We start from the raw sequence: 25,640 nt of genomic DNA, 5'->3' as shown, positions 1-25,640 counted from the left end.
GGTATATGTTTTATATACAATACAGTCTATTTTTATGTAATACTGTGTGGAGTCTCTTTTGTGGTGTATTTATTTTGGTGCTGGTGGGAGTGTGTTGTGCAATAAGCCTGACTGCTCTGTGCTAAGCACCCAAGGGGGGGAGCACAGGTATACTTTGGTGTGTAACTAAGTTCTCTTACTAGAGTTGTGGGTTCTGTCTGGCTTAAGTGTATACCCTAGCCAACCAGAAACCCCATTTCTAAAGTAAACTATACCGGCCGATTCAGATCCAGGTCGGAAGGGCACCGAACACGATCTGGCCGGAAAAACTACGAGCCGTATGCGTGTTTTGTGCTCAATTCGTACAGCTGTACGAGCGAGCAAGTACAATGCGAGTCGTTTCCGGGTCCGAACTGCTCTGTACGTCTCGGCCGTAAGCTAACCGTGGCGTGCAATGGATGCGATTTACGACAGAGCCAATACGATGTACGCGCCAGACAGTTGGTGCGAGCCGGAGTGTCCGGCTCGCAAAACGTCCGGAAAGTTGCCTTTGGGGGTCCGCTGTCACCCACAGCCCTATGACACAGGGGGAGACCCATGGGTCTCCCCAACACAGGCATGTACGCCACGGATGGCACAGATACTTACCCACTGAAGGGAGACCCTTGTTCCAGACGTACACATTCAGTCAATGGGAGCCCATGTACGCGTCGTACGACCAGCTCCCATTGATTTCTATGGGAGTCCGACCGAACCGAGTCCGGCAGCATATGGCCGCTTCGTACTCGCTCGGTCGTACTGCAGGACTCCGGCTCGGTCGGAAAACACTCTGGATCTGGGTTGGTCAGAGAGCTTTCAGATACGGATCGGCATCGGCCCTAAAATGTTTGCCAAATTTGTGAATAAAGTTAAAATTTATCTGATTTAAGAGTCAATAAGTAGTATACCAAGATCATGTGTTTTGAAAAGTAAAATTGTTACTTAAAGGTACTTCAGATATTTATAATATAGCTTTATTGTAATACAAAATGTCAAAGGCCTCCTGGTGGATTACTTAATTTGCCTCGAGGTGTTATTCAGCAACATATAACATACTGTTAGAAGTTGCTTTTTGCTCCACATCATTTATTAAAGCTCAGAGCCACTTTGTGGTTGAACTAAAATCTATGTTCATTAGATGCACAAGTTGATTTTTGGTGACACAACATAGTGCTTACTACTACTAAAGGAAATGGAGCAACAAAGCATATTTTCTAATATTGAAAACAAGATAAATGGAACCTGTGTGCAAACTAATATAACCCAGGATGAGCGTGTAATCCGTACACTGGTGGATCATTATAATGGAATAGGATACATTTTAGGCATGGTACCAACACACATTAGTGTGAGAAAAATATTTACATGCATTTTGAAGTCATAGCTCATTCCTAAATATATTATACATTGTTTAGGGATTTGCATATGTTATATGAGGGGAACATCCTTTGCAACGCGGATGTTACCCCGCAGTGCAGTTACGACGCGTCTTTTACAACGCAAGTCGTAACCACGACTTGCGCTGGAGGGCGCTCTAGGCTAAGGAATAGTAGATTTACTATTCCAACACCTTCTCTACTGCACGTAGGCTGGTGTTGGAATAGTAAATTTAACTATTCCTAAGTCCAGCACCCCTACAGCGCAAGTCGTGGTAACGACTTGCGTTGTAAAAGACGCGATGTAAAGTACCGCAATTTAATACATCGCGTGGTAACAACGTACATCTGTTACATGACACAGACAAAGTCAGAAGTTACATAAAGTTACATAAACCAAGTCAACATTAATTTACAGTCCTCTTAAATCTGAAAACGTCTGTTAAATGCAAAATGGCAACGAATTCACTTTTTCTGTAAGAAAGTTAAAAGGGAAGAACATGTATAGATTTAACATGTTTCACTTCTTTTAAATTTACATGTATATTCTTGTCTCAATTATTCTATTTTGTTTCACTCTCCAAGGCAAAACAATCCCCTCCGAACGCTCTGTGGCTTTTCATGACATACTTGTCAAAACTCAAATGTTTAGAATATAGTAACAGACGAATGTCAGAAAATAATAAAATCTATCTATCCGAAAACTTACTGCAGAGAGATCTACATTCATTCAAAAGTGGAATGTGCTTTTAACATTTCATTGACACGTTTTACCTGAGGTAGTTTTATAATGAGGACCTAGCTTAGAGAAGCAGTGGAACAATGTACCAGAAAGGGGCAATACATGTGGTATACAATGGAATACAGTGACAGGTGGATATGACTCAGAGATCGTCTATAGGCATGGAGAATTTGGATGGAAAGCATGTCAGGGGCGAAGGAAGCCCTTCCTGCACCTGTGGGGCTTGCTGTTCTGAACGGTATGGTGTTTAAGTGCCACAAGATGTTGCCGGTAAGGTAACTACTTAAGCAGCGAGTGTTGAGCTCCCTCGGGAATTGCAGAAGGGGTGGGAAGAGTTTCATGCAGCCTGGGGTGTCACTTCAAAGCCAGAATGACCTTGATATATAAGGACTGTTTCCAAATATTCTTTTTGCAGCTCTGGATCTCATTTGTGTTCATGAATGTCTTCTTGTGTTTTCACCTGACATATGGGTTCCAGTCTGTATTTTCTTGCAGCACTCTATCATATTCCTTTTAGTAGTCTCTTGGGGCCAGATGTCCAACACTTTTTTGCATGTGCAAAAAGGTTTACGACCAGTTTGCACATGCAAAAAACAAATGGGCCATGTACTAACCCTATTTAGCGAGTCGCTAATCCTATTTAGCGAGTCGCGGCTCGCTAAATAGGATTAGCGACTCGCTATTAGGAACGGTTGCTCCAAGGGCGTCGCTTCCTAATAGCGAGTCTGAACCCTATGTAACACTGTTTTGTGACCGCAATTGCAGTCGCAACACAGTTGCAGTATACAACCCTTCTCAGAAGGCTGGTAAAGCACTTGCAAACGGTAAGGGGTTCCCAGGGGACCCCTTCCCCTTTGTGAATACAGGGGAGAATATTTTTTAGGGGCTGGCAGTGGTCCCAGGGACCACTACCTGCCCTTAAAAAATTAAACAAAAACGTTTCATTTATGTGTTTTTTAAATGCATCCCATTTTCCTTTAAGGAAACAGGCTGCATTTAAAAAAATGCTTTATTTAAAAGCAGTCCCAGACAAGGAGGTCTGCTGAGCCCAGCAGGGCACCATACCTGGGAGAGCCAGCCATTCCCAATGGGGTCGCAAATTGCAAGTGCCTCATCAATAGTCATGAGGCATGCAATTTGGGACCCCATTGGGAATCGCAAACAGTGTCGCATACACTGTTGTACATAGCATTGTGCGACTCACAAACTGCAACTCCGAATTTGGCGCAATTTTCGAGCCGCAAAATGCTAAGGCCTAACATCGGGCCCTTGATTCTGTAGGATTTGACGCAAGGGAAACACAACAATTTGATAAATCTAGTCCTTGGTATTTAAAGCAACACAAGTACGTGATATTGGAGTAGGCTATTGCCATACTGACATTACGGTTTCACTTGGACAAATAACATGTTGATGTTATTTAAGTCCTGAAGGCCTTTAGAGGGGAAGGTTTAGATCACGGAGGACTGGATTCCTTTAAACATTTTAAAATGTGTGTTTTTGCCGTATTCCTTATACAACCAATGTTGACGGATGGTATGGTCCCCCCAGAGGTCTTGACATTTGAGCGAGCAGTCCTTGCAAGCCTTAAGAACAAACCACATATCAACCAATTCCATAACCTGACAAATGTGGAAAGACAAGCCTCTATCGCATTGGGAAATGACAATACCATCGTCATCAAACAAGCGGATAAAGGGGGAGCAACGGTTATCCAAGACTACGACGATTATGATCTTGAATGCAAACGACAGCTGTCCAACAATGCCCACTACAGACCTCTCACCGCAGACCCCACCAAGATCGAGGGCGAGACAAATGAATGGATAACCAAGAAGGAAGCTGATTTTCTAATCACAACCGAACCAATAACACCCTATTTCTATACACTACCGAAAATCCATAAGGGGGTCACCCCTGTGCATGGGAGGCCTATCGTCTCCGGAATAGGATCGTTACTGGAACCACTTTCTCAATTTTGTGATGTTTTTCTACAACCTGTAGTTAAGAAAATTCCATCCTACCTCCAGGACACACGAGATGTCCTACGCCTGATCAACGACGTGGATGGGAGGGAGGATGTTGACCTTTTACTGACGTTGGATGTGGAAGCCCTATATACGAACATCCCCCAACAGGCAACCCTTGAGGCAGTCGAGTCCGCTTTGGGGTCTGAAGAATGGTCATCCCCCACTCCGATCTCGTTTATCATGGCTCTGGCCCACATAGCTTTAACGGAGAACTTCCTCAAATATGAATCACAGATATACCACCAGATCCGTGGAACCTCAATGGGATCAACCTTTGCACCGAGCCTGGCATGCATATACATAGCCACTTTCGAGCAATACTTCATCTACTCACCCGACAATAACCCGTTTCTCGAAAATCTCACCATACGGCGACGCTATATCAACGATATTTTGATCTTTTGGAAGGGTGACCGGACAAGTTACGAAGCCTTCTGTACATGGATTAACCTCCAGAATCCATTCCTAAAATTTACGGGTACTATATCCGAACACTCGTTGCCCTTCCTGGATCTTACAATCATGTTGGGGCCCACAGAGATTACCACCACTCTCTACAGAAAAGAGACTGACAGAAACAGCCTCCTGCTCTACAACAGCCATCACACCAGGGCCCTGAAGGAAAATCTGCCGTTCGGTCAATTTCTGAGGATCCGCAGAAATTGTACCTCGACAACGGACTACAGACGGGAGGCAACCACCCTTCAACATAAACTCCAAGATAGGGGTTACCCCCCGAGACTCCTCAAAAAATCAGTCAAAAGAGCACTTAATAACAACAGAGAATCTCTACTGGAAACACACACGAAGGATACTGATGATGGCATTACCTGTGTAACCTCCTACACAAAGAACTCTACATTTATCAAAAAAACAGTGAACACCCATTGGGGGATTCTTAACTCAGCTGGCCTAGATATCCCCCGTCCACGTTTTGCATTCAAAAGAACAACAAATCTTAAGGACACACTTATCCACACTCGACCAAAGAAGACTAGCACCCTCCCTTAGAACACTCTCTGGGGCTTACCCCCAGTTGTAGGACATTTCCGGTGTGGTAATTGCGCTGTTTGTCCCCAGTCAACACAAGCAAAAGTCATCACACTGTCGGGCACTTTCGAATGGCACCTGAATAAACACACAAACTGCAACAGCAGTAAATGCATTTATATGTTGACCTGCCCCTGTGGCTTAAAGTATATTGGAATGACGATGCGCACTGTCAAAGTGTGCATTATGGAACACAACAGCAATATCCGTTGCACGAAGACACATACACGCCTGTATGAGCATTGTAAACAACACGGCCACACACAAGAAAGCATACACTGGGTCGTCTTGGAATGTCACCCCTCAATTAGTCAGCAAGCACTACACAGAATCGAACAGAGATGGGTGCATCGTCTACAACTAGACACCCATGGATTGAATGACTCTGTTCCCTGGAATACGTTAGCCAGACAACCCTAATAATCCCAGTTATTGCTGTCTAATTTTGAGGTTAGTGCTTAATATATCACAACCTTGGAGCCGATGAGACAGGATGAGGTCTACCGTCTATGATAACTCTGGGTTACTTATCCCCGTTCCAACATGGCATGTCTGTAACGCACTCTTGCACATAGTCTGACTGTCTCCCTTGCCTAGTACTCACCCATCAGGTTTTCGAGAGGTATTGGCGCCCACTAACACTGCCTGGGGCACACAACCAATCTCCCCTCTCGTCCCAACTAACTTCCCCCGTATCCTTCCAAACACCCCCCCCCCTCCCTCCATCCATCCCAATCAAGACACGGTCGCACTCAAGGGTCCCCTCTTGATGATACTTATTATTGTGGGGTGGATCGAGCCCTGTCCGACTTTAGAAGCCCAACAGAGGGGCTGGGGGTGGACTTCATGACCATTCCTCATAGAGTACCACAAGGACCAAACCCTTTCCAACATGGCGCTTTGGTTAGCGCTATGTCACCACAGACAACACCACGCTTGCCTATCCTACGCGCTTAACGGGACCAGGTTGGCTACAGCGCCAGTGACGTCCTCTGGAACACGCCCCCACAATACGTGATCGAGGTTCCGTTTTTAACAGCGGCAGGATCCCCTGCATGCTGCCGGCTGTTCTGCGTGATTCACCACGCCGAAGTGTGGGGGTAGGTGCCTAGATGCAAGGGCCTCGCGCTTACTGGGTAAGTCAATGCGGTAGGATAGTCAAACTTGTTTCCCGGCTCTCAGACCCTCTAGCGACCCAGTCTGGGTCTCGGACTACCACCATCCAGGGGTGCCTGGAGACTGCCCTCATCCGGGGGAGCAGCTCGGGATCGACGTACGCGGTGCCTCTATGTCAGATGCCACCACTGGGCCACCCTGAGATTTTAGTCAGTGGGACACCTAGCCAATCCCACCCCATGGGTTGCCAATCGCACATACCCGAAGGATCCAACGTGGATGAGATGCACCGTAGTCTCACGCGATGGTCTATAGTGGTTGGGCATACTGTCTCGGTCGGTACCCGTGGCGTCCTTACCGGCGCTGCCCCTTGACTCGATAGGTATGTCCACCGGACACCGACGGGTTGGTGGGGCGAGACTCCTGGCGGGGTGTTGGACGGTTTTATACCGCCCTTAGCTCCGTTTCTGGGTGATGTTTACCCCGCCCCTTTGTTTTATTTCCTCTCTCCACTCTACAGGTACTTACCTAGAAGCACAGGTCCCACAAGAACAGTCTGTGGGGACCTTTTCCAGGGTTTTAGGGTAAGATCCTATTCTTCAATATTCCACACTTGGGATCCCGCGCCACCCTCTCTCTTCCCCTTTTTTCGGAGGATGTGGCCCCTCATCTTGGCACAATAAATCAATTGAACCAGCCATACGAATAATATGTAGACTTTCAGTTTCTCTTGGTTAGCCACAAGATGTTGATACACTTGGTTTTAGAATAATGCGATTAGTCTCTCTCTCACGTTTATATCACTTGACCCCGCTGGGCGATAACCCACGCTTGGCTCAAGGGTCATAATATGCACACGGTGTTGGCATGCAACTTTCGGCATGTACTACTCTATAGATAATAGCTGTTTGTTTATTTCCCTCTAGGGCTGATTTCCACGCAGGAACCCCTGCCTGTCTTGGTTCCTGACCCTTCAGGTGGTATATTACATACACTGCAGCCCACGCTGGGCATTCTATAAGTTTATGAGCACAATTTAGGTCCTGAAGAATTGCCCATATGGCATGAAACATGTTGACCACAGGTGAGGGTTGAACGAGACCAAACTATATTGACTTTGAGTCCCGGTACCCCTCCCTTCACCATTTTAACAAGGCAGTTAGCCACATGAAGAAAGTGTCTTAGTGGACTAAACTAACCTTTTTTAATGCACTTGTTCATGCTCACTACTTCACCTCCTTAGGCCCCTCATACGTACTCAACAAACGGCAAGGAACAAAAGAACTCCACAAAAGTGTAGCACCTAGTGCTACCCGTCAGGCATTGCAGCGCCGGCTTGACGTTGGAGCAGGAAGCCGATGATGAGGCAAGACAACCATCTTGCGGGATGGAAATAATCATCCAGCTAATTAGTTGTGTGAGGCATCGTAAGTTCTGACAAGGGATCCCTTTGGTTCCCTGATTATTTGATCACACATTTATTCAGAGAGAGAGAGACTACTCTGCTACACTATCATTTGGGGAACTTTGTACATTACTTGGTGACAGGTGAGATTCACTGATACGAGCTCCAAAACAGGATTTTTTTAGGAGTTTATTTAGAAATACCATTAATGTGCTGCAACTGTGGCATAACGGCCAGATATGCCGACTTTGAAGCTGGGGTACCAGGTTTGATTCTCGGTGTCACTCCAACATCCAATGATTCTGGGCAAATCACTTAATCTCCCTGTGTCTACCAAAGAATGAATGTGTCGTTTTGTAATGTAACTTGTGCTCATGTAAAGTGCTCCAATACCTTTGGGTCGAGTTCGCGCTATATAAAACTGCAAAAATAAATCTATTTTAGCTTATGTATGGATCCAAAATCAATACCTCTTTTTTTATCACCAGGAGGCCCAATGGAACACAGGTTTGTGTTTTCTTCCCCTTAGACATATTCTCATTGGCCCTGAACCATGAGAAATGTTTGGTGACCAATTTGACCAGCGGATTGCCTTGATTCACATGAGTCTTCTTGGAGAACCATAGAAATTTGCACACCAATTTCAGAGAGAACGTTTTGGGATTATACTTACCAAGGAGAAATCATGAAAATAAATGGAAAAGCCTACAGTTAGATAAATATATCACGAAAAAATCATGCTGATCAAGAGATTAATGGCATCACATATATATGTAGCATGGTGGGGGCAATAGAAAGAAAAATATTCAATATGGCGAAAACAAAAGCAACACCTTGACTTTCAAATTTGGAACACAGTATAATTCCAAAAACCACTAGATGCAGTTATCAAAAACGATTTAAAAAAATCACTTCTGCATTTGATGTGCTGGGGTTCAATCACTTTGTCCATAGCACATCTACTTTCCTATAGTGCGACCCCACTGACAGTCAAAACAGGTGTGAAGGAAAGAAAAAAGCAGCGGCGGCTTCTCTGTTATGGCAAAGGAGCGTCACCCCTCTGCTGAAAGGCAGCAGATGAACAATAAAATAAAAATAAAACTATTTTATTATCATATATTTTTCACTAACTTACCGAGCGTTTAGTTGCTACACTGAGTTTGCAGAGTTTTGGACGTAGAGTGGCCATCCTCTGCATCAGAAGAAGGGAGGAAGAGAGTTGTGCACTGTACGAGAGTATGTCGGTTTGGCCAGCGGTCTTAGGATGGCCAAACTGACATGCGCACTTACATCTCTCTAACCGAGCAGTGTTGCACAGCCTGGTGTAGAAAAAGCACAGGCTCCCAGGCCCTAACTGAACGGCATTTCAGTCTGCTCAGACCAATCCTTACACTTCTCTCATTCTGGGTAACAGCATAAAAGCACCGTCTGGATTTGTGGGGAGAGGAGCAGAGGAGAACCTATGCGGTGGGAGCAGAGGAGCACAGAGGTGGCATCCAGCGGCAACAGCAGTAGTTAAGAAGTTTTATTTTTTTTATATTCCCCCCCTTGCACTGCCCCACTAAGTTTTACTGTCAGCAGCCACCACTGGTAAAAAGAACAGAAGACACAATTCCATGCAAACAAATTGACTGAAGAAATAAATTGCAAAACATATTACCCAAAAAGACAAAATAGGCACCTGAAAAAATTAAAAAACCTCAGTGACACAATTTATTGGATGTGATAATTTTCACCTCTGACACGGCCTACTTGTAATGATGTGCCAAGAGAGCATATGAAGGGCAGAATGCAGCACACATGCAAAGGGGAAATAACGAAGATAAAGAAAAATATATCTCCTTGTTATGCCAGCCTTAGGTAGGTGCAACATTTTTGGGCAGACCATGTTTACAAGTCTTTGTAAATATGATTTTTCATCAAAATTCATTGGTTGATGCAGGGGAAAGTCCATGCATCACCCATGTAAGTCCTAACTGATGCAACGCCATACAAATCGGGATTTGAGTGGCTTTGTGAGTCCCAAAATGCATTTTGTGTTCCAGCTGCACCAAATAAGTGACGAAACCCCAATGCAAAATCTTAGTAAATCTTAGCATTAGTCTATAACGGAATATATTCACCAACTTCCTTAGATAGCATTTATATGTCACTCACCGATCTGATTGTTGGGAAACTGTAATACCTCCAGCCCATTTGGATACGTTGTATGTGTTGTTTGAGCATCTGCATAATAGTAGACCTGTGGGAACAAGAAATACAAGTTTTTGAAGACACAAATGGTGCATTTAGCGCTATGTGGTAATGGGGAAAATGAGTCCTATAGGTAGAATGACATGTCTCTTTCATTAACGTGGATTTTAGCCCTCATTATGAGTGGCCCAACTGGAAGGCAATTTATATTGCACCTTTTAAAATCTGATACCACAGGGATCAGAATTTAAAATCAGAGATTATTATCATCACCTATTACAAGTTGTGTATTTTAAAATGGAGCATAACATGCAGATTTTAGTGGATTATGCACCAAAATCCGCAAGTACTGTTAGGCATTTCCACTCTGTAAAATTTGGTACGTTGCACCTGTAAAAATGTCCATGGGGAAAACTGCAAGGCATGTGATAACTGCCACAAAATGGGTAATTCTGATTCATTTGCAAATAGTAATTTGCAAACGAATCAGAAAAGAATGGGCTTGTCGTAATAAGAGTCTGAGAGGGGTGTACTAATACCACCTTGGAGAGAAGAGTTGGCCTAACGGCTAGGGCGGTTGAGCTCAAATCTGGGGAACTGGGTTCGAGTCTCGGCAAAGACGCTGAACATCCTGTGATTCTGGGCAAATCACTTATTTAACCAGTGACTAACAAACATGAATGTGTCCTCATGTAATGCAACTGGTGCTATGTAAAGCGCTCTGATACCTGATTTGGGTCAAGTTCACGATATATAAAAAAAAATTCAAGACAAGTATCCCGATGGGTAAGGTATTCAGGTTATCTTAGGTGTGCAATGATTAGTTAAGTATCCAACAGGCCTTATGTGGCAACACAATATGGGGGAACACACACTTCAGTACTATATTTTGTTTTAAAATTAATATACGATTTTGATGGGAAATAAATATTCTGAAAAAAATCACAAATAGGTTTATATGTCTGATTTTACTTATTTGTTTTATTTGTAAGACATCATGCAAATGTGGAGTATATTATGTGTCTATGGGTGCGTAACAACTGCTCTCTTATGTGTATAGTGCTGAAGCTAATGAGTGGATATTACACTTATGTGTCCTCTGTAGTAATAACAACCATCAGGGATACTTAGTGGAATATTTACTAATCTTTCACGCAACACAGGGCAGCAAGAAAAATTGTTGTGCTGCATGAAAGGAAGAGAGCAAAAATGCTCCTTATTTACAAAGATTTGGAGCATTTCGGCTCTCTCCCTGCACTGGCGCACTGTGTGCTGCCTAGTGCCAATGTAGGCACCCTTGCACAGTAGTGCAAAGTGCCTGCGTAACAGACAGGATATTTTTTGTGCAGGAAGAGACAACTTTCTGCACAAAAACAATCCTAAGAGGCGTATTTCTCCTTCTATGTGTGCTGCAAAATGTAGCACAGCTGTCACTAAAGCAATACGACGCTATGATGCTCCATTACACAAACCAAAGTAATCACAGTTTTAAATCCATTAAATTACATAAAGTGCCAGGCCCAGATGGAATCACTGGAACCCTCTGTAAACACGTCCTCCTCAGGCTTAACCTGAGGAGGCTCACTGGTTAGAGCAGGCAGACCCTGAAGCAGAGGTCAGACCCGGGACCAGGGTTCGATTCCCGACGCGGCAGGGTGTCGAGCTCAAATGTCCACGGACTCGATAGTTCTCGCTTCAGTGCCTGACCTAATCATGGGTTCACACTCTGCAACTCTAAGCATTAAGCTTGCTTAATCTCCACAACGGCCCCCCCGCGGCGGGATGCCTGGCTTTCACCTTGGGGATGCCCTGTAGGGGCTATCTCACAGGGAAAAACCAGGACGGGTTCCCAAGGCAAGCGCGGAGATACTCCTCCGGGAGTCGATCCTAGCGCTATATAAAACCTGCAATTAATTAACTCTATGCTTTATGCCGGCCTGTAGCACTCTTAAATTTTGATGTCAAAATATCTATTTATGTACTTGCAAACTGATTAAAATCTCTGTTTCCTGATGTAATACACTACAACCAACATGGATTCATTAAAGGATGGCAGATACATGATAATACCTACCGCACAGTCCATCCAGTCGAAAAAGGAGCAATACGTCTGGTACTGATTTTGCTAGATACATAAAAGGCATTTGGCCAGGTGGACTGGCAGATTCTTGTCAGTACACTGAGCACAGTTGGGTTTGGACTCACATGAATTTTCAAGGCAGGGCGTACGTCAGCCACCTCGAGGGTCTGTCTTAATAGCAAAATATTGTGGCCCTTGGTATTTGGTACAGGCACACCTCAGGACTGCCTTTTCTCTCCACTCCTCTTTCCCTTTTGCACAGAGCCCTTTGTTTGGACATAAGGTAATGCAGTTTTTTTAGACACACACAAAATATCCTTTTTTTGCAGATGAAGTACTGTTGACCCTAATGGTTCAAGAATCATCCATGTATCATCTACAATCTGACAAAGTCGAATATTTTCAACTTAACACTGCCTGCAGAGACCAGTGATCAGGTTGAAATCCCAAACTCCTTTTGCTGGGTCACTCACTCTGTAAAATATCTGGGGGAGGAGACATATTGAGGTTTTTAGATGATATGGGGCAGTTTTAAAATGCCTATAAGAAGGCCTTCTGACTCTTTTCGGTCAACCATGACTGGGTTCCATAAATCTGTTTATGCTCAGAGAGCATGGCAACACACTGTTGGAGATTTGACCAGCCCATAGGTATGGTATGTCTATCACAATATTAGTACTATCTACTTTTAAATCCATGATTAACTCCTGTGGTAAGGAGAATCAGTAAGCATCAAACTGGTTAACATACTTGGAGAGAATGAGGGTTGAACATTCTTGTCGGGAGTGGGAAGGACAAGGGAGTGACCATAGGCTGACTTTGCTTGGTTGGCAAACAGTATCTTCCGAACCTGTATCTTTCTGAATTACAATGTTATTTCTTATGGTATGGAAAACAATAAAAAAAATGTACTTTCTTTTAGAACAGGAGTGAATAATATCATGCATATCAAATGATAAATATTCACGTACCACTCTCTGATCGGGTAAGATCTTTTTCATGTCTCCATTAAAAAAGGTCACCATGATCGATTTCCCATCCGCACTGATCTCCTTTCTAGTTCCATTACGGAAGGTTATGAGCCTTCGTCCATCGCTAAAAATCTGCTCGACCTAGAAGCAAATGAAGACAGTGTAAAAGGAAATTGCATTCTATCCAAAGAGTCAAGGCTATGGTGTTGTCCCTCATTGCAAATTTCTCTTCTGGGTGACTTGCTCTAAATTGTGACATTTTGGTGAGTGCTTTGTTTCCAGTGGTTGATTTTTTGAGATAAAAGTATTAGTAATATTTAAATGAAAGGCACAGCGATAGATTTCCGAGAATATTGTACCCTGTGGTGTCAGGCAGACAATGTTGCATGTGCTCAGGAAGTTTTGTTCATTTCTATTTACTTTAAAATAACATGATCTGGATAGATCTTATAGTAGTGATGAAGAAATCCTTCTTCTGGTAGTTTTTTTTTGGAAACAAATCCTGGACATGCTGTTAATGTTTTGTTTCACTAAAGCAGAGTCAAAACACCAATTCATCAGGAAATTTAAAATACTGCTACTTGGCTGTAGTTGGGCAAATGATGGTTGCCCCTCTTCCACCTTCACCAATTGGCTAGCAGCCCTCCAAATACTAAATAGGCGCTTAGTCTTGTGTGGTTAAAAACATGTTAGCATGCACTATTAAAGATGCTCTCGATGAAACAAAACCTAATTCTCTTAGACTTTTCTTCAAAGTAGAGTTAAGTAGTTATTGCTCTATAAAACATAATTACTTTCTTCTATGAGGATTGTCAATGTGCACAGTTTTAAACAAAGGGTCTGATTTTCAGTTTGGCATACAGAGTACATTTGTTGCAAACGCAACAGAGTACCCTGTCTGACAAACTCTCAGTCTGCTTGCTTCATTTAAAGTCTGGAGGGCCATAAGCTTCTGCTGATGAATCCCCCATTTTCTCTATGGACTAAAAGCTTCCAATGATGGCCCGACATAGTAGGAGCCATCAAAGAAAGGGCAACCACTTGTTCTATTTAAGAGTGGATGGTGTGGTGTCCTTTTGTTCTGCCCATCAACGTCAGGTAAAACCTGACTATGAGGGAAAAACTGACAGGGTGTGGGGTCATTCACTTTTTTGATTTTCAGATACAAACAACTGCTTTGGGAGTTTGTTTCTGTAAAACAAATAACTTTAAAAGTTTGGCGAACAGTGGTGAAAAAAACAACAGCAACTGTCCAACAGACATTTTGTAACCTTATGGGAACCACTATGACTTCAATGCCTTTCAAGATACAGAGATGAACATTGGCCAGAAGCCATGTGTAAATTTGACAGACAAAGTACTGTCAGGATGGCGGAGGTAAAGTACCCCCCCATCCATTTGAACACTACAGTGTCAGTCAAAGGGTAATTCCGGCTCAAAGTCTTTAGAAGTCTTTGGCATTAGTCTAGAGCAGCAGGAAAGAGGGGCTCTTAGAGAAGCTGGGAAAAGAGAAAGAGTCACATAGAGCTATAGCAGAGCACTATGTTTAAAGGAGGGAGAGAGGTGGAATAGGGAGACAGTGGGGAGGGGTTTGGTGGGTGAGAGAACAGAGGATGACTAGGGGTGGGTAGAGATAGACAAGCATGTCAAGAAGAAGAGGAGAGCTAGAAGGGAGAAGGACCTGTGCTTGCGTTGTGTGCTAGGTCTCACATGCTAGAAAGAAAACGTAGTACAAAGATGTCAGAAGTAAAGGTATGCACTGAACCAATCAACAATCAAGGTGAAACCTAAATGCTGCATGGGTGGATCAAATACAAGTATAGGGAGAAAAGCTATTGAATCAGGGGAAGGCAACTTAAATGGACAAGAAGGCCATTAAATAATATGCTACGAGAAGACCAAAAGCTCACTTCAAATATATTCTAAAGTATTGATTAAAACTTTGTCTGCGACATAGAGCTGAAGATATTGAAGCAAGCCCATATAATAGAGCTGCTGTCACCCCAGCTTCCATGTCACCAATCTTCCCTGGACTCAACTAGCCACTAAGGGAGAACAGCGAGGTATGTTGTTGCTGCTGAGACCTCTTTACAACCATGATACCTGGGCTGACTTAAACTTTCATTCTTCTGAGGTCAATAAATTCAGCACCAATAGAAAGGATAATAGTAACACCTTTCCATAAAGGGTGCAGAGACAGAATATTGAATCAAAAATATCGATTTCATTACAAGACAGGAGGCTACATTATGCATTAATCCTTTTAATGCAGCTCACACAGCCGCTTACATCACAAAGACTTAGAATAAGAACAAGGTGACATCGTAGTATCCATAAAAGGCGTGTGCCAGGAAAGATCAGCCTCTTTTAAATGCGGCTCACAACAGATAAGTAACTCCTCTTCAATCCTCACTAAACTGTTTATGCCAGTTTGCCATTTATTCTCATATGGTGCCTATTTTGCTATTTTGATATGATGTGTACTCTTATTCTTAAACTGCTTTATTATTGGATATCATTATTGAACTTTATTATTGATAATTATTACTGAACATGCCTATTTGCACCTTTCAGCCTGATCTTGTGGCGTGACTCGCTCCCCACCCTTCCCTCGATCGCTGCCACTCCCCGCAATCCCCTCCCCCACCCTCCCTCGACTTCCAATCTATGGTTGTCGACCACGCGTCTCTCCCCGATTTATTGCACTTTGCTCACCCCCTCTCTGTCGCTCACACCTTCCTACCTCCTCCCCTTCTGTGGTTCCCCGTTCCTGGCGGTATTGCTCTTCGCATCGCCTCACGTCTGGCCCGCAAAGCCCGACATCTCCCTCGTCTCGATTCTAGGAATGGCCCTCGGCAACAGCAACGCAACGCTGTGTATCCGCCAGGGTCCATTCCTCGATCTGATTTACTTTCAGCTCGAGCGCATCGGTTGCCGTTTTCAAGGCTTTACCTCCTGCCACCAGCTGTTCCTTACTCAAGTCTGATCTATAGCTTACTCCAAATATTAGTTTAACTGGAATTACTACTACCTTAATTTAGCTTAGGTTTAGCTGAAATTACTACTACCTTAATTTAGCTTAGGCTTCTTGATTCAAAATAAATAAAAAATAAAAAGAAATAAAAAAGAGAGCTAATTTATTACCTAACTCTCATACCCATATTCAACTACCATATCCTCATCCTAATACTAGCTATTTAATTTATTTAATAACCTTGTAAATTTACTCACCTGCCATGTCTGATTTAGAATCAGATGACGCTATGGCAAGCTCCCCCAATCATAACAGTGATAATTTTAAATCCTTTCTTCAAAAGGAAATGAGGACCTGTATGCTAAATACATTCCGTGAACTTATGTCTAATAAAAGGTCCTTCTTACATGATGATGACACTTCTGACCTAGAAGCTGAACACTCTAAGGCTACCAAAAAAAGCAAACACTGTTTTAAACACTGACGGAGGTCGCGCTACCTCATTTGAGATGGGAGGTCCAAGCACCTCAAAAGGCATCGGAGGTCCAAGCACCTCAAAAGGCATGGGAAGTCCAAGCACCTCAAAAGGCATGGGAGGCTCAAGCGCCCCAAAAGGTAATGTTGTCCCTAGCGGCACGAATTTAACGAGCGCCATTGGCAACGCAACTACTCTCAGTGCTCCCGTCCATTCCAGCTCAGAGGAAGATGAATTCTTCCTGGATCCTGATGACGAATTCGTCTTGGACCTTGACGAGCAAGATACCGATGAATGGGACCTTAACGCTCTCCCAGAGGCGCACTCCTCCCCCTTGTCAAAGGACGCGATCCTTGACCCTCTTGGTGGGGAAATGTTCTCCCCAGAAAACATCTCTCACCCTAACAGCAAAAGGTGGTACCCCCACGATCACGTGGCTAAGTTCGTCACCAAGTGGCTGAGAAACTCTCTTCAAAGAGAATCTCTCAACACCATGAGATCTGAGTGCCCCCGTCCATTCATAGAGGGTAAAGTCTGTCAAACTTCCAACTTAGACCCGACTTGATTAAGTTCCTGTTTAAACTAGGCAAGGATCCAAGAAAAGGTCTGGAAAGAGCCCTTAAAGCCTGTCAAGATAGCCTTCTTGGCCTTCTAGGCCCCCTTACCAGAATCCTCGACCTTGCTGAGGAATCACACATTTCCAACACACCCCTGGACATTAACCTGATTAAAGGTTGGAGTCAGAGAGCCATTGTACTCGTTGGTAATGCTAACTCCTCCCTCAATATTGAAAGGAGAAAATCTGTCCTCATCAGAATCAACCCGAAACTCGGGGACCTTGCTGAAAAAGAGCCATCATCTAAACCTAATGGCCTCTTCTTTGGACAAGATATGATCAAAACTCTCTGCAAATATGTGGCGACCTTTACAGCCTTAGACAAAGCCCAAAACAATATGAAACGTGTTTTATGTTCAGGCCGGTGGAAGAGGCCGTTCTTCTGGCCGAGGAAATTTCCGGCCTTTCACCTACGGAAGAGGAAGAGGTTCATCCGGTAGAGGAAGAGGCTTCTACCCCTCCAACTCCAGACAGTACTTCCCACAAAGAGGGAGAGGTTCACGCGGAAGAGGCTTCCCCGCTCGTGGTGCTTCCAACAACACCACCGCAAGTAAGTGCACTTCTTTCTTCTTCACCCCCAAAGGTCGGGGGCAGACTCAAACAATTCATTCATGTCTGGGAATCCTTAACTCAAGACCCGTGGGTTCTAGAAATGGTTCAGGGCTTCAAAATAGACTTCACAGAGATTTCTTTCCAATCTACCACCCCCAATCCTCTGATTCTCTCTTCAGAACATCTAGAAATCGTCAAAGAAGAGGTTTCCTCTATGTTAAGGAAGGGCGCAATTATAGAGGTCCCTTGGTCTCAAAAGAACTTTGTGAGCACCCTTTTCCTAGTCGAAAAAGAAAGACAAGGGTTGGCGCCCAGTAATAAACCTTCGAGAGGTAAACAAGTACCTCGTCTACCGTCATTTTCAAGATGGAAGGCATCCATCTGCTCAGGGACCTTCTACTCCAGGGAGATTGGCTAGTCAAATTGGACTTAAAAGACGCCTATTTTACCATTCCCATGGCAATAGACATCAGTCCTTTCTCCAATTCATTTGGGACAATCGCCTTTTTCAATTTCAGGCCCTCCCTTTCGGTCTTTCATCCGCCCCTTGGTGTTTCACCAAGATCATGAGAACAATAGTCTCCATCCTAGGAGCCAGGGGTATTCGTCTCATCATCTATCTAGACGACATACTAATAATGTCCCAATCTCACTCTCAGATTCTAGAAGATCTACAAACCTCCATGAACCTCATAGAAAGCCTTGGGTTCATTATAAACAGGGAAAAATCAATCCTTTTATTCTCCAAATCTCTGGAGTTCCTTGGCTTCACTGTGGACACATCCAGGTCTCTTCTTTTACTCCCCAAGAAGAAGATTGCCAAAATTCTGAAAGAAATCAGATTTGTCCTCAAACATCACTCTTTATCCCTCAGAGAGCTGGCCAGACTCCTTGGTCTACTTTCTTCCTCGATCCAAGCTATCTTCCCTGGCCCCCTGAACTACCGCGCTCTTCAGAGAGTAAAAGCCAAAGCTCTCAGATCCGGACTTTGGTACGGAGACCAAGTCTCTCTAGACGAAGAAGCCAGGCTGTAACTTTCTTGGTGGCTGGACAATTTGGACGCCTGGAATGGAAGAGCTATCTTTGGTTCAACTCCAGACTTCGTTCTAGAGTCGGACGCCAGCCTTCACGGTTGGGGTGCCCGTCTCCTCGACCAGAACACTGGTGGTGTATGGACCCCTTCAGAATCTTCCCACCATATAAATTTCTTAGAAATGACGGCCGGGCTCTATGTACTGATGAGCTTCAGACAGTCTCTTCAGGGCAGATCCGTTCTCCTGAAGATGGACAACGTTTCCGCAGTCTCGTATATCAACCGTCTTGGTGGTATGAAGTCTGCCGACCTATTGGATCTGGCCAAGAAACTTTGGATGTTCTGTTTGGAACACAAGATTTCCCTGAGGGCAGAGTACCTCCCCGGAAAATCCAACCTCTCTGCAGATTGGAACTCGAGGTTCCTAGTAGACTTCAGCAATTGGAAACTCAATCCGACCATTTTCAGTTCCCTGGTCCACTACTGGGGTCCTTTCGATGTGGACCTTTTTGCAAGTCGTTTGTCTTCCCAGCTTCCACAGTATTTCAGCTGGATGCCAGACCCGGGTGCTCTCGCCGTCAACGCTTTCCTCCAACCTTGGGCTCCTCTCCGACCCTACGCCTTTCCCCCCTTTGCTATGATTCAAAGGGTTCTACAGAAAGTGAGGCAGGAACAGTGCTCCCTGGTCCTGATAACCCCCTTCTGGCCGTCTCAAGCATGGTTCCCCACAGCTTTGGAACTCTCTTGCGACATTCCCCTCCTGATCCCTGCTTCTCAAGGTCTCCTCCTAAACGCAAACGGAGAAGATCACCACCTGGTTCTTTCAGGGAGTCTGAACCTTCTTGCTTGGAAAGTGTCAGGCAATCTAATCAATTGTCTGGACTTTCGTCATCTGCTCTTACACTCCTCGGAGAATCTTGGGCACCTGGAACACACTACAGATATAATAACATCTGGAAAAAATGGTCTAGTTGGTGCTTGGAAAGGGACTTGGATCCCGTGGAAGCTCCTATCGTTAATATAGTCAATTTCCTAGTGGAACTTTTTGACAGTGGTCTCTCTTATAGATCCATTAACTGTTATAGGTCTGCCATTTCCGCAGGTCACTCTATTGTCAACGGTAAAACGGTAGGTAAGAACTCTATTATTTGTAGAGTCCTTAAAAGTATCAGACTTAAAAGACCCCCCAGGCCTAGATATCAATCTGTTTGGGATGTTAAACTATTACTTGACCTTTTTTGCTCCTGGCCTGATAACTCCCTTCTTAACAGAAAATGTCTTGCAATTAAACTTGCCTCTCTTCTTTGTTTAATCTCCTGTCACAGAGTTTCAGATGTTAAAGCTCTGGACGTCTCCAATAGATGTTATGACATGTTTGGTGTTAAATTTGAGATTTTTAGGAGAACTAAGACCATGTCTGAATTTATCTTCCATCCACGTTTTGATTTTTGCAAAAAGCTCTGTGTGGTTGATTGTATGAAGGAATACGACTCCAGGATGTCTAATCTTCGACCCCCTGATGCAAATCAACTTCTTGTTTCCTACGTTAAACCCTTTAAACCCATCTCATCCTGCTCTATCGCAAGGTGGGTTAAATTGGCTATGAACTTCGCTGGTATTGACCTTTCAAAATTTCAAGCTCACTCACTAAGAAGCGCAATGGCCAGCAAGTCATACTGGTCGGGTGGTAAGTTGGATGCTATCCTTAAGGCTGCTGATTGGTCTAATGCCTCTACCTTTGCCCATCATTATTGTAAACCAATTGAACATGTTTCTGATGTTGTGATTCAAGGCTACCAACATGCATAATGTAGCCTCTTGTCTTGTAATGAAATTGCGATTCTCCTATTAACATGACCAGAGAATCTGGATTTCATTAAAGACACGGAGGCTAACATTATCCCTCCCGTCCCTCCCTTGAGGGATATTGAGGATTAATTTGGTTTACAATGTTTTCAATGTTTCATACCTTTTAACCTTATGTTATGCTTTTCTTGTTGCTTCTTCTGAAGGTTACTTTGTGCTTTTCTTGATTTCCTTTATTTTCTTTCAGACAATTCGAATTGATGAATCTCCAAGGATTTTCCAAGTTTCGACAATACTTCCTTCAAGTTTTAAGATGTATTCTTCGTTTGGCCTGTCGTTCAAGGCATTTAAAAGAGGGTGATCTTTCCTGGCACACGCCTTTTATGGATACTGTGATGTCACCTTGTTCTTATTCTAAGTCTTTGTGATGTAAGCGGCTGTGTGAGCTGCATTAAAAGGAGTAATGCATAATGTTAGCCTCTGTGTCTTTAATGAAATCCAGATTCTCTGGTCATGTTAATAGGAGAATCGCAATTTACACAAATATTGAGTTAAAAATATTGTGGGTCAGAAATATCGACAGACAAAGTCTCGTGGTCAAGAATATCGAATTGAGGTAAGTAATATCAATGTATGTTTTTTGTATAAGATTTGTTTGTATTTTTATTATATGTGTTATATTTTTAGGAGTTATTAATTATTTTTTATTTTATTTGTGGGTTTATAGGGGAAAAGGGTGGGAAGTAAGCTAAATATATTAAATGCATTGATTATTTTTAGTAGTTATTAGATTTTTTGTATTTGAATTTTGCGTTTTTAATTCCGTAGCGGGTTGTGGGTTTATAGGCGAAAAGAATAGGAAGTAATATAATTATATTTAATGTATTGAATATTTTCTATTTATTATTATTTGTTTAATTCAGATGGTATAGAGTTAAATGGGTAAAGTAATGTATTAATAATTAATTAATAATTGGGTGTTAATTAGTTAATTGGTAATTATGGTAATTGTGTAATTCATTTTAGGTGTGTGTTGTAGTGTTTATAGGTGTAAAGGTTGGGAAGGGTGGAAAGTAATTTATTTTTAATTGATGAATTATTAATTAGTTATCAATTAATGTTAATTAATTAATTAGTAATTGATTATGGTAATTGTGTAATTAGTTTTAGGTGTGTGTTGTGGTGTTTATAGGAGTACAGGGCAGTGAGTATTTTGTATTTAATTAATTATTATATATATGTTAACCAATGTTAACTATTTGATATTTATTTTGTGTAATTGTTTAATTTGTGTGTGTTGTTTTTACTTTTAAAGAGGTAAAAGATGGGTATTAAATACATTTTTAAATATTTAAATAGTAATTGTTAATAGTAATAGTTTTTTAAAAGATTAATATCTAATTGTGTTGTATTGTTTTATAGTTTAATTTAGGTGTGTGTTGTGGATATTATAGTGTTAAAGTATGTGTACTCAATGAATGTCTTTTTTATTAATAAGATTTTTTATTAATTATTATTAACTATAGAAATAAATGTAGTTAACATTTTTAGGTGTTTTGACATTGGTATGGTGGTATAGGGTAAGAAATAAAATAAATACATTTATGTTTAAAAAAAATGTGTTTGTTAATATTTGCTACATTTAAATAATTATTGTTTATAAATGTATTTATCAATTTATTTTCTATAATATTTCTAGGTTTTTGTCCTATGTAAGTAATATTATAATATTTGTTCTTTTTATATGTTTAATATATTTAATGTTATTTTTTTATGTTTTATTTTTTATGATTTAAAAATATTTTTTGTTTTTTTTTCAATTGTTTGTGTTATTAGTAAAAACAAATTCTCTGCTATCCAACACTTTCCCTAATGTTGTAATCACTAGAGTGGAAATGGTCATGTTTACCGCTCTGCTACTCAGCACTTTCCCTATTGTTGCATTCAATGGAGTGGAAATAGTAATTTTTACCTCTCCGCTATCCAACACTTTCCCTACTGTTGGACTCACTGGAGTGGGAATAGTAATTTTTTCCCCTCCGCTATCCAACACTTTCCCTACTGTTGCACTCACTAGAGTTCGAATAGTAAATTTAACGAATAGTAAATTTAGTGCCTCCGCTATCCAACATTTACCCTACTTTTGCACTCACTGCAGTTTGAATTGTAATTTTTACCCCTCCCTTATCTAACACTTTCCCTACAGTTGCACTCACTGAAGTTGGAAAAGTTTATTTAATTATTCTGCTATCCAACACTTTCCCTACTGTTGGACTCACTGGAGTTGGAATAGTAATGTTTGCCCCTCCGCTATCCAACACTTTCCCTACTGTTGCACTCATTGGAGTGGGAATAGTAATTTTTACCCCTCCACTATCCAACATTTTCCTTACTGTTGCACTCACTGGAGTTCGAATGGTAAATTTAACGAATAGTAAATTTAATGCCTCCGCTATCCAACATTTACCCTACTTTTGCACTCACTGCAGTTTCAATAGTAATTTTTACCCCTCCCTTATCTAACACTTTCCCTACTTTTGTACTCTTTGGAGTGGGAATAGTAATGTTTGCCCCTCCGCTTTCCAACACTTTCCCTGCTGTTGCTATCACTGGAGTGGGAATAGTAATTTTTACCCCTCTGCTATCCAACACTTTCCCTACTGTTGCACTCACTGAAGTTGGAAAAGTTAATTTAAATATTCTGCTATCCAACACTTTCCCTACTGTTGCACTAATTGTATTGGGAAATTTATGTTTCATTTTTTTTATTGCTTAATGTTTAATTTACTATAGAGTTTTTTCATTTTAAATTATTGATATATATATATTTATATATATATATATATTATTTTTTTAATTAGAATTTTAAAGTTTAAAAAGTAAATAAAGATAATAGATAATACATTATTTTAAAGTAAATATATGTGTATGTACACATTTTTATGTGTGTGTGTTTATATCTTTTTAAATTAAGTATATTTGTTATATTTAGTTAAAATGTATATTAAATGTAATTTATTTAGTTAAAATAATATTAATATTTAATGTATGTGCTCTATATTATTTTATATATATTTTTAAATCAATATTTTGTACATCTATACTTTTTACCTCGATATTTTGTATTCCTTTTTTTGTACTTACCTGTTAAGGTATTCGAGTTGATATATTTAAGCAGTTGATATTTTTATTTCGATATTTAGTACATCAATGTTTGTTACATCAATATTAGATCAGTGAACCTCCATAAAGTACTACAAAGTGTCAAAACTCTGATAACAAGTATCATATACATGATAAAAGGTTGTTCTTAATATCACCACCATCATGCAAAAAATGAGAAGAATCCATTTCTGGAAAGCGGTGAGGAGTCATGGTTTAATCAAATACATAGGTACATGTTTTAAATTCCACGAGAGTTGCCGTTGGGGGTTCCAGTTTTCACAAACATTGAGGTGCTTATTTATGCGACGGTTCAGTCACGTTTTCACCACGCAAACCTCTAAGTAAGATTTTTGAAGCCATGCAAAGCCCTTTGCATGGTTTTGAGTGGTTTCAAAAATCTGAGTAATGCAATGAAGCGGAAATTGGTGCATTGCATTACTCTGCCCTGGGTCGACGTTCCATGGGCGGTGCATGGGTGTTCTCATGCAACTCAGATGGATTTTGATGCATCCCCAGATTTACAAGACCATGTAAACCTGGAAATGCACCAACATCTTACCCCTTTCCAGGGGAGGCTGAACAAGCACAAACATCTCTTATTCTCTTCATTTCTTCCTCTTTCTATGTGTGATGCATTCTGCAGCACATATAGAAATAGGAATATGTCTCGTAGGATTGTTTCTGTGCAGGAAGGAGCCCCTTCCTGCAAAAAAACAATCCTGCATGCAATACAGGCAACCTTGCACCATGGTGCAATGGTGCCCGCATTGGTGCTAGGCTGCCATAAGGGAAAGGACAGGAATGTGCCATACTCACTTAAATACAGCGTATTCCTGCCCTTTTTCTGTCACGCAGCGCAAAGTGACTTGCTACGCTGCACTGCGTCAATTGCTCATAAATGAGCCCCTGAGTTTCTCACTCATTTACGAATACATGAAATATTTCCATATGAGTGCCTCACTTTGCCATCGGGATACTGGGTTTCTTCATGCACATGGTCTTCAATGCTTCGATTTTCCGCAAACACTGAGGCTCTTCTAGATAATATCGACTTCTGGGGGGAGTTCTGCATAGAAATGATGCACTGGTCATGGCAAGCTTTGCTGTAGGGTAGTAGCAACAGTCAGAAAGCTTCCAACGTGCTAGTAAAGCATCATCCTCAGCTCCTGCTACATCCCAGAGCAGTCACCTTTACCCTAAATGACCCTTCACATCACTCATCCAAAAACCTTTGTGAGCACATACGTTTCTTCAAGTATGACAAGCCTAGTTACATGGCGTGAAAAGGAGGTAACTGGAGAAGATTACATCATACATATACCTCCATGTGGTATTATAAGCTAACCTCTAATGAGTTATCTCTTACCAAAAGCAATCCAAAGGGCACCTTCCGGGATAGAAGGAGTGTAATTTGTTGCACATAACTGAGGAGGCACATATTACGTCACCTGAAGGTGTTTACAGACATTCAGAAGGCTAAGGTTAGTTAGACTAAAAACATGTTTGACGTTTTGAGAAGAGATGTATTTTTTCTCTTATGTGGCCTTGCTTGTTCAGTGTTTGATTGGTGCCTCTTACGTTTCCCCCATTGGCAGAGGTTTGTTATGAATGGCAAATGCAGATGTCAGTAATATATGGGCAGGTTGGGAGGCACACAAGCACTGCAGTGTGCCTGTGCAGACTGTGTGTCTGTGTGATCTATGTGGTGACGAGTTAGGTGTGTGAGGTTATAGCAGGTTGTGACTGAGGAGACAGTAGATTGGCTGCAGGTTGGTGAGGCCCTTCCTGTCGCCTGAGAGCCTCAAGTGAATAATGACGCTCCAAGTGAATCAACCTGTGGGTTGACCAGAGTATCTGTTAATCCCTTGTTTGAGGTTTTTGTTTATTATTATTAGGTGCGAGAGAGCCATTTGCTGATAACAATCACCGTGCACTGCAGAAGCGTCACTTTTAATGACACTCGTTGGCGCTCATCGCTGAGCCATGTCTGCAAGGCCACTTAAAGACACCCTTTGTGGCTTTTCAGAGCTTGCTTTTC

At 42.0% G+C, this 25,640-nt stretch overlaps 1 protein-coding gene across 3 annotated transcripts in view; it reads right to left on the bottom strand.

The window, feature by feature from the left end:
* Positions 1–25,640, bottom strand: part of LOC147708002 (uncharacterized) — a 507,148-nt gene that overhangs the window by 25,696 nt on the left and 455,812 nt on the right. For 2 of the 3 annotated variants that reach the window (XM_086926813.1, XM_086926814.1), the window contains 2 exons: positions 12,982–13,122; positions 9,895–9,979 (listed from right to left, as the gene is read on the bottom strand). In XM_086926813.1, the coding sequence (XP_086782939.1) occupies positions 9,895–9,979; positions 12,982–13,122 (226 nt within the window). Of the gene's footprint in view, positions 1–9,894; positions 9,980–12,981; positions 13,123–24,563; positions 24,669–25,640 lie in introns of all 3 variants that reach the window. The other variant, XM_086926815.1, reaches the window with a different exon arrangement.

This window comes from Lissotriton vulgaris, chromosome 6 (assembly GCF_964263255.1).
Source record: "Lissotriton vulgaris chromosome 6, aLisVul1.2, whole genome shotgun sequence".
In the NCBI taxonomy this organism is placed as follows: Eukaryota; Metazoa; Chordata; class Amphibia; order Caudata; family Salamandridae; genus Lissotriton; species Lissotriton vulgaris.
This window is presented reverse-complemented; position numbering and strand designations above follow the sequence as displayed.